Source organism: Chiloscyllium plagiosum, unplaced genomic scaffold (genome assembly GCF_037043375.1).
Source record: "Chiloscyllium plagiosum isolate Xiang-an unplaced genomic scaffold, Cpla_swu_hap1 HiC_scaffold_20, whole genome shotgun sequence".
NCBI lineage: Eukaryota > Metazoa > Chordata > Chondrichthyes > Orectolobiformes > Hemiscylliidae > Chiloscyllium > Chiloscyllium plagiosum.
In genome coordinates, this window is record NW_028270158.1 from 33,514,845 (window position 1) to 33,527,228 (window position 12,384).

Below are 12,384 nucleotides of genomic sequence, written 5' to 3' on the forward strand. Positions count from 1 at the left end.
GAGCCTTGATCAAGCCTTCTGCCCTGCCTCCCTCTGCACCTGACATCTTCCTCACTACATTCAAGATTACTGCCTGACTCTAATATAGTCCACTCCTTGGACTAAATACTCAGGGAAACATTTTTAAGGTTTGTGGAGCTCTGAATTCTGCACACCCAAAGCGCATGTGAATATCTAGGCAGCAGTTGGATCAAGATGGGGATAGACAGATAAAAATGGAGACAAACAGAAAGGAGGAATGAATGGACAGAGAGCAACAGAATAATTGGAGGACAGCAATGGATAGCGAGAGAAAGTGGGAGACAATAGATGAGTGTGTAGATGGACACAGATCAAAAAGATCACACAAGCTGTTGATAAGCAGATTTTTGGCAATCTGGTAGAGAGACTGAGCTTGTTAATATATTTGAAATCAGGCTAATTGTTTAGAGGCATGAGTTCTGATGTTGCGGTTTCCCCTGAGATCTCAAACTGTGCTTGAAATACTGCTTATGCAGAGTTAATGTCATTGTGGTGTGGACAGTGCAGCACAGTCAAACTCCACCCAAGTACCTTTCTCCATCTAGTACAAGTCAATTTATAAACCTTGCTTAGAGAACCACTGGTTTAAAACAAAATTACAGAAACTTGCCCAGATGTAACATTGTACAAATAAAGTGACATCATTAAACATTCCATTGACATATTCAGGCTTAAAAATACAAAACTGCTAATGAAGTTTTTAAAACTTCTGTGGTCCTGGGGAATTTCCAGTCTCCTCAGTTCATTTTTAAAAATGTCTTAGTTGAAGCTAATTATATTACTATACGTTTTCTTTGAGTATTGCGAGTTATTTCTTTACTCAAATATTCACACTATTGAACTTGCAAAAGAAAGAAAGTTTCCCTTTACATCTTGCTTTTGCCATCACTATCACTTACTATTTGAATATACAGTCAGTAAACAGTTCCAGCAGAATTTACTGCAGCTTTCTACTATCAACTGTGATTCAGTGGGTAGCACATGTGCCTCAGACTCAAAAAAACTATAATCAAGTCCCATGAGACTTGAGCTGATAAAGTCGCCACTGCCTTCCAGACCATGGGGCTGCTGTCTTAATAGAGAGAGAGAGATGACCGGCAGTGGTTTAACCTGAGGGTCACTACAGCTCAGGAAAGGGGAGAGGTTGAGAAGGAGAGTCCTTCAACATTAACCTCCATTAGCCAGTGTGGAGATTGAGCCCACGATGGCATTATTCTGTGTTGAAAACCAGTCATCCAGCCAGCTGAGCTAACCGACACTTGACCCCGTAAGTCTGGCAGTAGTCAAGTGGTGACACACTATTTAAGGTACCCTTGTTTGGATAAGACAGGTTGACTGTTTGCAGTGGTCAGAAAAGGTGAGCATTTGCACCATACAAACAAAGGAGCCCAGGTGGTTCATTGATAGCCGTCCTGCTTCTGAACCAGAAGGCCATGGATTAAAGTCCCATTCAAGGAGCAGAATGTTGCAGTCCACACTGCTGGTCCAACAGTGGGGGCAACCCATAAAATTCTGTAGATGTGCATCCTGCTACTTAACTCCAACTTGGCAACGACTTCACAGCTCGAATCTTTCAGTTAGTGGAAGGAAGTCAGAGACAGTGTTGGGGGTGGGGGGGGGGGGGTGGTCGTGGTGGTGGGGGAGGAATGGCAGGTTAGCCTGTTCAATGCCTTGGGTGGAAAGAGGTAGATCCCCTTCCCCAATTCTGACTTTCTAAGGTCTACCCCCACGGTGACCCCTTCAAATTTAGGCCCCAAACCACTCCCCTCATCCAGGGCCACCCCTCCTGGTCCTGTTGAGGAACTCCCCAGAAATACCTGGAACATTGTATTAATCATTCATGGGATGAGGGTGTCGCTGGCTAGGCCAGCATTTATTGCCCATCCTTAATTGCACAGAGGGCAGTTAAGAGTCTACTGCATTGCTGTGGTTCTGGAATTGCATGTAGACAAGACCAGGTAAAGATGGCAATTTCCTTCAGTAAAGGACATAGGTGAACCAGATAGGTTTCCAACAATGGTTTGATTCCAGATTGTCCTTTTATTGAATTCAAATTACTCCATCTGCTATGGCAGGATTTGAACCCAGGTATTAACAGAATGCTGCCATCAAGCAAAAAAGACATTCTGCCTATCACACACGTGAGTAATGTAGGATATGAATTTTAATGCTGAGTATGTAGGTTGTACATCCCAAACATTGCTGGATTGTATAAAAAAAAATCCCTTCGGCTGTTTACAGCTTGCAAGGTACGCAAGCAGTTCACTCTTGCAAAACAACTACCACATTTCCCAACATTAGAAGTAATTCTGAAATTGGACAACACTTCCTGGAAACTCCTGAAGTGCAAAGAATTATACCATCAACTAATTTAGGATTCATAGGTTCACAGTGTGATGCACTTGCTTGTACTGGAAGCTACATTTATTATTAACAGGAATCTGTTCCTTGCAGACAAAGATGTGCACATACACACTGCGCCTATTTCACCTCAACAAAATAAATGACATTTGCTGGTTCATTTCTCAGGGCAATACCCTGACCGATCAGCAAAAACCCTGCCTAGTTTAAAATTTAAACAAGGTCTAGAAACAGTAATTGTGGCATTTTCCATGGCAACACCTCAATCAATCAGAGTCTACTGGTCAATCTGTCATCATTCTCCTTTCCTGCACAACAAATATTGTTCTTTGCATTTAATTGGCATTCCTGCAAATTATCCTGATGCATGCCAAATGAAAAGTTTCAATAAAACGTCTTTTCTCAGCAACACTCAGAAAAGGTTTCTGAGCTGAAGGAATGGGTGGATTGTATTAAGTGGAAAGTTGGACAGCCTTTTTTGTATTCACTGGAGTTTAGGGGAGGAAGAGGTGACTTGATTGAAAGGTGTAAAATCATGCAGGGTCTTGATAGGATTAAGAACTGAATCCTCTTGTGAACAAATCTAGAACCTAAGGTCACTTTTTTTTAAAAATGGGCTACCCATTTAAGAAAGTGTTAAGGATATGGAGGGCTGTATGTCTTTGGAACTGTCATCCTGAAAAGGTGGTGGAAGCGTAGTATTTGAGAATATTTTTAAAGGGAGAGATAGATTCTTGATAAGCAAGGAGGGGTGAAAAGATATCAGAAGTAAGCAGGAATGTAGAAGGCATTTAAGAGTCAACCACATGGGCGGCACAGTGGCACAGTGGTTAGCACTGCGGCCTCACAGCGCCAGAGACCCTGGTTCAATTCCCGTCTCAGGCGACTGACAGTGTGGAGTTTGCATGTTCTCCCCATGTCTGTGTGGGTTTCCTCCAGGTGCTCAGGTTTCCTCCCACAGTCCAAAAATGTGCAGGTCAGGTGAATAGGCCATGCTAAATTGCCTGTAGTGTTAGGTGAAGGGGTAAATTTATGGGTGGGTTGTGCTTCGGCGGGTCGGTGTGGACTTGTTGGGCCGAAGGAGCAGCGAAATCGACGTTTTGGGCAAAAGCCCTTCATCAGCCTTTATTCCTGATGGAGAGCTTTTGCCCGAAACGTCGATTTCACTGCTCCTTGGATGCTGCCTGAACTGCTGTGCTCTTCCAGCACCACTAATCCAGAATCTGGTTTCCAGCATCTGCAGTCATTGTTTTTACCTTGTTGGGCCAAAGGGCCTTTTTCCACACTGTAAGTAATCTAATCTAATCACATTGCTGTGGGTCTGGAGTCACAAGTGGGCCAGAATGGCAATTTCCTTCCCTAAACAGCATTTGTGAACCAGATGGGTTTTTACCCAACAATTAGCAATGAATTCATAGTCATCATTAGATTCTTAATTCCAGATTTTGAGTGAATGCAAATTCCACCATCTGCCATGGCGGGATTTGAACCCATGTCCCCAGGACATTACCTGGGTCTCTAGATTAATACCACAAGGCCATCACCACCCCACATCTTTTGTACTGCTTGTGTTTATTGGTGAATAGCGCAAATTAAGTCACAAGGATTCAATTTACTTGCAGATGTTGTGCAGATTTACTTCACAGCTCAGACTACAATTTGCAGTTACAGATAATTATGTATATTTGCTCCCTCTAGCTTATTTCTGCTGTACTGCAGTTGGCAATTGGTCATGTGGGGTCCTTGGCAGACATCCAACTCTTAAAGCAGCCTGCACCCTGGGTCCTGACACTTTGTCCTGTAGGACTTGTTACAATCCAAGTTTCTTTTGGCGTGGACTAGAGAGTTGTTGACCAGTGAGACTTTGTCCTGAGATGGGGACAGATGGAGGCTCCACATTAAGCCAACTCATGCTTCACAAAAACTTAACCGACTGCAAGGGAGCTGCTTGTGTGGTCAGTTCCCAGTTACTTTTCCAGCTGTGGGTTGGGGACCCCTGCCTTTGGAAAAATTCTGTGCTAGTTCTCATTGGACACAAATAGACCGTTCACAGAGCTCAAAGCAAGTTCATAATCAGCCAGCACAATTCTTCTAATGCTCCATTGTTTAAGAGAGAACAAAAATAATTATTTTAAAAAAACAACTGCACTATTCAAATTAATTCTGGAGAAACCTCCCAGTGACATTGTCAATATTTGTTCCTCAAACAATATCAGAAAAACAGATGATCAGACCACCACTATTTGTCAAATCTTGCTGTGTGTACTTTCATACTGTCATACTGTGCATATCATGGGTTGATACTTGTCCAGCATTACAAAAGTGATGACATCAAAAGTGTTTGCTTGTGATATAGCACTCTGGTCATGAAAAATACTATTAAATTAAAGTTCTTGTCTTTACTGGTCATCCATTATGTGCGTGTTTAGGTAGCAAATGGTGTCAGAGGTGACAGGGTCATAAATGAGATTGTCCTCCCACTAAGACCCCATATTTTCCATCAGGGAATACTAGTTTGTGAACAGGGTCAGTTATCCTTAGGGATTGTTTCCAGGTTCTGGAGTCTGCCGTCCCAGAACCAAAGCATTCTGTTGTTTGAGATTCCAGCTGACATGGATTGTACCCAAAACTTCATGATCTGCAGGGCTAAGTCACATGCTCACTATAACATTCCTAAGCCACACAATAAATCATGTATTATTTCTTTCTATTTTCCAATCTAGGGTGGATGAGGAGATTTCATGTAATCTAGATCAGATTCCCTGTTCTGATGGCGATAATGGTCTGACTGAGTACAAGTGTAAACTCTATGAAAAAGATGGAATCACAGTGGATAATTACAACATCAGCATAAAAGCAAAACACAGAGGAGATGAAAAGTACATTGAAATATGTCCTTACTTTGATATAACGCAAAACAGTAAGTGTCTTTTTTCATGCAGATGGTGGCACATGTATGGAATGAGCTGCCAGAGAAAGTGGTGGAGGCTGGTACAATTATGACATTTAGAAGGCATCTGGATGGGTATATAACTAGATGGATATGGGGTAAATGTTGGCAAATGGGATGAGATTTATTTAGGATATTTAGGATATCTGGTCAACATAGATGAGTTGGACTGAAGGATATGTTTCCACACTGTACAGCTGTATGACTATGTATGAAATCACAACGGTGTGAATTAGTCATCACAAGAATTGACATGGGAACAGTGTTAGTGTGGGGAATAATAACTTCGTCACTTTTGGTCAGATCTATTAGACACTCACAAGGCAAGCATTGCACAGTTTAGATACAGATTACAGTAAATTCTTGCTTAATGTTGACCCACTTAATGTCGTTTTGCTTAAAGACATCAATATAACATTGCAGTTTCACTTTAACATTTTTTGGCCACAGTTTTGCTCTTCTGTGATCTGCATGATTTTTCCCATTGGGCTTCCACCCTTGCCTCAATTCCTTTCCCTCCCGGTGCTGCCCTGGCTCCTGGTAACACTTCCTTTTGGCCTTGCCTCCCTTCTGGGCTTTCCCTTCCACCCTGGCACTCTGGCCTTGTCTCCCTCCTATCCAAGGCCTTTTCATTTTGCCTTAAACCCTAGTGTCTTCGCCAAGTGGCTGGCCTGACCCACTCTTGACACTCACAGAAATCCTGAGTTCTAACTGTTAGTGCAGGTAGTCCTCGATTTGTCAATACTGGACCAACTTCTAACCTCAGATGGAGCCTGGTCAATCTGAAAGTACTGATGAAGGACTTATGCCTGAAATGTCGATTCTCCTGCTCCTCAGATGCTGCCTGACTGGCTGTGCTTTTCCAGCACCATACTCTCAACTCTGATCTCCAGCATCTGCAGTCCTCACTTTCTCCCAATCTGAAAGTACTGTGTGCTAAATTTATCTTTATTTTTACATTGTATTTATTTTATTTATGTGTATTTGCAAGTCATTTCACCTAGGAATACAAAGTGCTATATGCATATGGTAGAATAGTTCAGCTTATGGGAGTTGAGGAAGAATCAAGAACTAGGGGTCATAGTTTTTAAAAATGACATGGTCCAAGTAAGACAGAAGTGAAGAAATGATATTTTTCTCTTCAAGGGTTGAGAATCTTTGGAATTCCCTTCTTCAAAAGACAGTGGATGAAGAATCTTTTAAATATTTTTAAGGCAGAAATAAATAGATTCTTGATTATCAAGGGGATGAAAGATTATTAGCGATACAGAGAAATGTAGAGTTGAGGTTAAAATCAGATCAGCCATTGAATGGCAGAGCAGACTTGAGTATTTGGAGGTTTTGACAGATTTAAAAATGGACAATTGTTTAAGGGTCAATAACAGGGGGGCATGATTTTAAAAGGAAACGCAGCAAGATTTAGAGGGGATTTGAGGAATTTCAGAGAGTGGCAGGAATCTGGAATGCACTGCCTGAGGTGGTAGCTGAGGTGGGTAACCTCACAACCTTTAAAAAGGTTGCGTATATAGTGTTATATTTTTGGCAGTACAGACAGAATGGGCTGAAGGACCACTTCTGTATTCTATGATCTACGATTTTTGTTTCTTATTCATATGTTCGTAACTTGTGTGTTGCTTTACAGTCAAGAAAAGTTCTAACTCTGACTTTAACATTGTTTTTTATAGGTGAAGTTAAAGTTGCCATAGTCTTACCAGACCATAGGGCTTCTCTCTTATTAGAGAGGGTTAGCCAGTGGTGGTTTAATCTGAGGATTACAATGCCTCAGGCAAGGAAAGAGGTTGAGAAAGAGAATCCTTCATCGTAACCTCAGCTGGTCCAGAATTGAACACATTTTGTGGCCATCACTCTGCATTTCAAACCAGCTGGCTAGCCAGCTGATCTAACCATGACCAATTTTTACAGCAACCTGCTTAAAGTCATAATTTTCAGTAACTTCCTTTCAGTGTGGATTTACTGTTAAGCTGTCTAATGCACTGCCTTATTGAACAGTTAAGCAGGTCCTGCACAGGTTAAATACAAAGTAAAACTACCTGTACATGCTTGTGGAGATTAATTATTTTAATTCAATAACTATTGTTTTCTTTCAGTAGGTAGTAAGTTAGAACAAGTTTCAGGCAAACAGAAATAGGGCCAGCTTACCAGGAAGATAATTGCCCAAGTACAGATCATGTACTTCCCTAGTTATCACAATTGATCACACCAACACCATTTCATCATCCACTCTCTTTCTAACCTACTGCACCTTCATTCCATTTCTTTCCACTTCAAGGCTTTACTCCTGAAACTAATTCTATAACCCTGTTATCCTTTGGGTAGAAATGTTCCTGTGACTCCTGTGACTTGTCTTCATCATTATTGATTTAAATTGTATATGTCCAGTATTTTTCATAATCAGCATCAATCTTGTCAATACACTTGGCTACATACAGCCTTCACAAAACCTCAATTACAGTTACAGTGTCTGCTCCACAATCCTGACCCAGTAAGGACTTTGATTTGTAAGTAATGTCCATTTTGTATTTCATTATTCAAACTTGCCAAACAAATCTTTGTCGCTACAGTAAAACCTCTTCCACCATTCAATCTGAATGTTTCGTATATCTCTCCATGTGAATCGTACAACTTCACCTGGCAAATAGCCTATGATGAGATGGATTACTTAGATGATTTTGAATACGAGTTGAGGTACAAGAGGAAAGAAGATAGCTGGGAGGTAAGAAAATGGCCTAATCGTCTCACTGTACTCATACAGAATTGTTTGTGCATTATTGTCTTCTGTACTGTACTGAAAACATTCATTAAGGTTCTAGAGACACTGATTCCAGTGGCATATGAGTTCAAGGGGCGCTGGTTATCACTGGAGTATGGATTTAAAGGAACTAAACCAGAAATTGCTAGAGAAAACCAGCAGGTCTGACAGCATTTGTGATGAGTTAGCTTTCCAAGAAGCTCTACCTGAGTATCTTTGTATCTAAGATGCGTGGTGACTTGTAAACTTTTCACCATGCTCATTTGAGTACATGTGACAATAAAACTAAAAACAAAAGTATGGTGACCCTTCAAATCTGCTTTGGGAGTGGTGAAATACTTTTCAAGGTTGTTGAAAGTAGACATAAATGTACCTAAAATGTTTTTAAATATCATTGAACCTACCAAACTGTCAAGTCATTTAAATCTCTTGGCTGTTAATTCTTTTTAAAACTGCAGTCTTAAAAGAAAAAGTGCTTTAGCTATTTCAATCATCAAATTGAGAAGCCTGAGGATAACCATTGAACAGTCTGCAGTAAACATTATTCAATCCCAACATGTGCCTGAGGTCTGCCCATGTTGGACATTGGATGAGTTGGCATGGAAGAGCAATGGATGGTAGCATTTTGGTTGGCATAGAATGGCACTACAGGGACTGTAAAGACCATGATGGATGGGTATAGTGGCATAGGTCAGGTTAGAGGATATTACCGACCATGGGGATTAGAGGAGCCTTGAGATAACTTGGAACATATACAGGAAAGTAGGGGTAAGTGCAGAGCATGAGGTGGCACAGGTTGGCATCTAAGGGGCATGGCCAATGAATGGGGTGTGGCTGAGAGACTGTCAGGAATGGAAGTTGGAGGTACTTTTGTGTTTTTGTTAACAACTGGACAAAGACCCAGATCACCAACATCCACCTTTCCCCAAAACAAATGTTTCCGCATCCAGCAACTCTTGTAGCTGCCTCTGAGCTCTTTCAAGATGTGGTGGGCATGACTCCCAAAACTCTTCCCCAACCTAAATAAAAACAAAAGAATATCTAGGCACTTTCTTCTAATTTGATTTACCAGAGCTAAGAATCTTCATTGAGGCTGGAGGCACCAGACTCTTATTGGTGTACAGCATCACACATGTTGACTCTCATTGGGCAATAGGTTCTAAAGGCATTGACCATCAGTAGGATACAGACACATAGACCTTTACTCTCACTAGGATATAGTTACACTCACTGAGTACATGTTCCACAAATACTGACTATTGCTAGGGCACAACTTGCACTCAAGTTGGCTCTCAGTTGTGCAGGATCCACAGAGACTGAACTGCACTGTAATAATTTTCTTTAGGTACTAACTCTCACTGAGCTACTCACTAACTCTCACTAGTGAGGGATGCATGGAATAAAGGGAAGGATATAGAGTAAAGAGTGAGGGAATGTGAGGACAGCATACCAGGACAGCACCAGCCATGCCTCAAAATGAAGTGCACACTGGCTGGAGCTACAAAAACAGGACTACTTGCATGACAAACTGCAGAAGCATTATGCAATTGACAGGACTGAGCAATCCCACTGTGAATACATCAGATCAAAGCTCAGCAGTCCTGTCATATTACATTATAAATAGTGATAGACAACTAAATATAGAGATTCCACAAACATCTTCAACAATAGAGGACCTCGGATGACAATGCAAAACACAAAGCTGAAGCACTGACATGAATAATCACGTCTTGCCTCCCTAGAGCTGTCCACCATCTATAGGCACAAACCTAATGAAATACACGCTACTTGCCTGGATGATCACAGCTCTGATAATGCTCAAGAAGTTTCGGGTCACCTTGAACAAAGAACCCTGTTGACTGGCATCCAATCCAGTACCTGAAACATTCGCTGTCTCAATCACTGAAGCATAGTAGCAAAAGTACCATTTACAAGGTGTACTGCAGCAATTTGCCAAGTGTTCTTCAACAACTTCTTCCAAACATACTAACTGGGAGAACAATGGCAGCAAATACATGAGCACATCATCACCTGCAAGTTCCTCTCCATATCACACAAACATCCCTTCTTGGAACTGTATCATCTCTCCTTCACCATTACTAGGTCAAAGTCATAGTGTCCCTTCCACAGAGTACTGTGTGTGTGCCTCCGCCAGTTGTACTGCAGGGATTGAAGAATGAGACTCTTAAATATCATTCCCAAGGGCATTTAGGGATAGAAGAAGTTCTGGCTGAGTCAGCAGCACTTGCATTTCATGAACCAACAAACAAAAAAATGCTTCTTCTAGTCAGTGATACAATTCTAAGAGGTTCAATCGTAATATAAAATAAGCTAAGAAAACACTTTAACACAGGAAATAGGATTCTGAAACCCTGACTGATTAGAACAAACTTCAGGAATTTCATAAGAAGAGAATTAGATTGTTGTTTGAACTGGATAAACAATAAAGGGACAAGAGAACAGGAGAGTGTGATTGTATTGGGGGAGATATTAAAGGGTCAGGGCAGTGTGTGGGAGAATGGGTTAAAGCTGGTGAGATTTTGCAGTGTATGGGGTGTGGGTGGGGGTCGGGTTAGTTTGTGTGATTCATGTGAAATATAGATGGGATGGTGTCCTGGAATATTCTATGATCCTGCAGTTCTCAGGTTTATTCCTCATGCAATGTCATCTCGCAGCTCCCTCTAGTGACTGCCTACTGAACTTCCTCATTCAGCTGATGAACCTCATTTCCCACAAATTGGTTCCTTCCATATCAAGTATTGAGGGAAAGGCTAAAAAGCTTAAATGTATTCTTTTCCCATTTCTGTTGTGTTTTCTGTCTCAGTACAAGAGACAGCCTATTGACATTAAAACTAAAAATTGTATTCAGATGAAGGAAGATACCCCATTTAAAGAGGGAATGCTGGCTGAGATGGGAGATTTTTCCAGATAGATTGCTAACAGCTCTCCCTCTCATGGTCAGATGATGGTTCCTGAGTGCCATTCCCATGGATCATGTAGCAAGTGCTGAAGAATAGTAGACTAACCTCCTGTGGTTGCAGTCTGCTCACTGCCTTGCTTTCAGTTCAAACCAAGCCTGAATGTCATTGATGTTTGTTGCCAGTGCAACATTTGTTTATTACTGCACCTTTTACAGTACAGCTCTTCCACTAGTTCATCATTCCCTCAATACTGCCACTTCTACACTGTAATACTCCTTCCTTCTTGTCCCTTCTATAGTGCAATGTTCTCTCACTACAGCTCTTTCATTTGTTCATCACTCCCTCAGTACTGCTTCTTCTACAGTGTAACACTTCCTCAATGTTGATCCTTCTATAATGCAATGTTCCTTCAGTACTTCCCTGTTGCTTGTGCAGTGTTCTTCAACTACCCTCTGCCACTGTGATTTTCTCAATGATGCCCCTTTTATACTGCAGAACTCCCTTAGTGCTGACCCTTTACAAGTACAGCTCTCCCTTAGGACTGTTATTTTACCAGTGTAGTGTTTCTTCAGTGATTTCCCTATCTGTGCAGTCTTCCTTCTAGACTGTAATGCTGGTTTGGCTCAAATTTTGATGGAATATAATTTGAAACAGAATCTTTTGACTCTCAGATGAGAATGATATCCAATAAGCCCCAGGCTAATCCTATTCCATAATGAATTTCAATCAGCTGAATACCATGGAGACCAGATCATGAGAGTAAGGGTTTGGTGAGCACAATCTATCTGCTGGAAACACTGATTCAGTAGACCGAAGGGTTTACATTTTCAAAGAGTAATGACATTATTGATCTTTATTTACAGCAACAGAAAGTCAAGCATATCAGAAATAACCAGAGAGTTTTCGCACTAGTGGCCTCCGAGTTAGATTCGAGCACAGAGCATTCAGCACAGATCCGCAGTCGCCCTGCAGAAAACTCCGATTATACAGGGACCTGGAGTGACTGGAGCCCTAAAGTGAAGTGGAAGACAGGTCAGTGATCCATTCAAAAATTATGGGTCAATCAATGGATTTCTTTGCTAAAAGGGTCTCAATTCCAAAACTGAGTAGAATTGGACAACGCCAAGTTCTCACGGGTCTGAAGTACATGTTAGCAGAACATAGAGGAAAGGATTTGGATTGGTAAGCAAGGGGAGGACCTATCCAGGGAAGAACAGAGAATATTGGAAGGAGAATGTGAAGAGTAGAGAGAGGATGAAGAGGAACATTGAGAACAGTAAAAAGGTTGCCCAGAAGGAATAAAATATTAAAACTAGTGAATGAGACATGAAGCATCGCATAAACTTCAAAATGGAAGTCCG

General features: G+C 41.4%; 1 protein-coding gene across 3 annotated transcripts in view; it reads left to right on the forward strand.

Moving 5' to 3' along the window:
* LOC122560707 (interleukin-21 receptor-like) overlaps window positions 1–12,384 on the forward strand; it is a 62,865-nt gene that overhangs the window by 11,741 nt on the left and 38,740 nt on the right. For all 3 annotated transcript variants that reach the window (XM_043711653.2, XM_087997795.1, XM_043711652.2), the window contains 3 exons: window positions 5,106–5,302; window positions 7,915–8,066; window positions 11,887–12,055. In XM_043711653.2, the coding sequence (XP_043567588.1) occupies window positions 5,106–5,302; window positions 7,915–8,066; window positions 11,887–12,055 (518 nt within the window). The remainder of the gene's footprint in view (window positions 1–5,105; window positions 5,303–7,914; window positions 8,067–11,886; window positions 12,056–12,384) is intronic.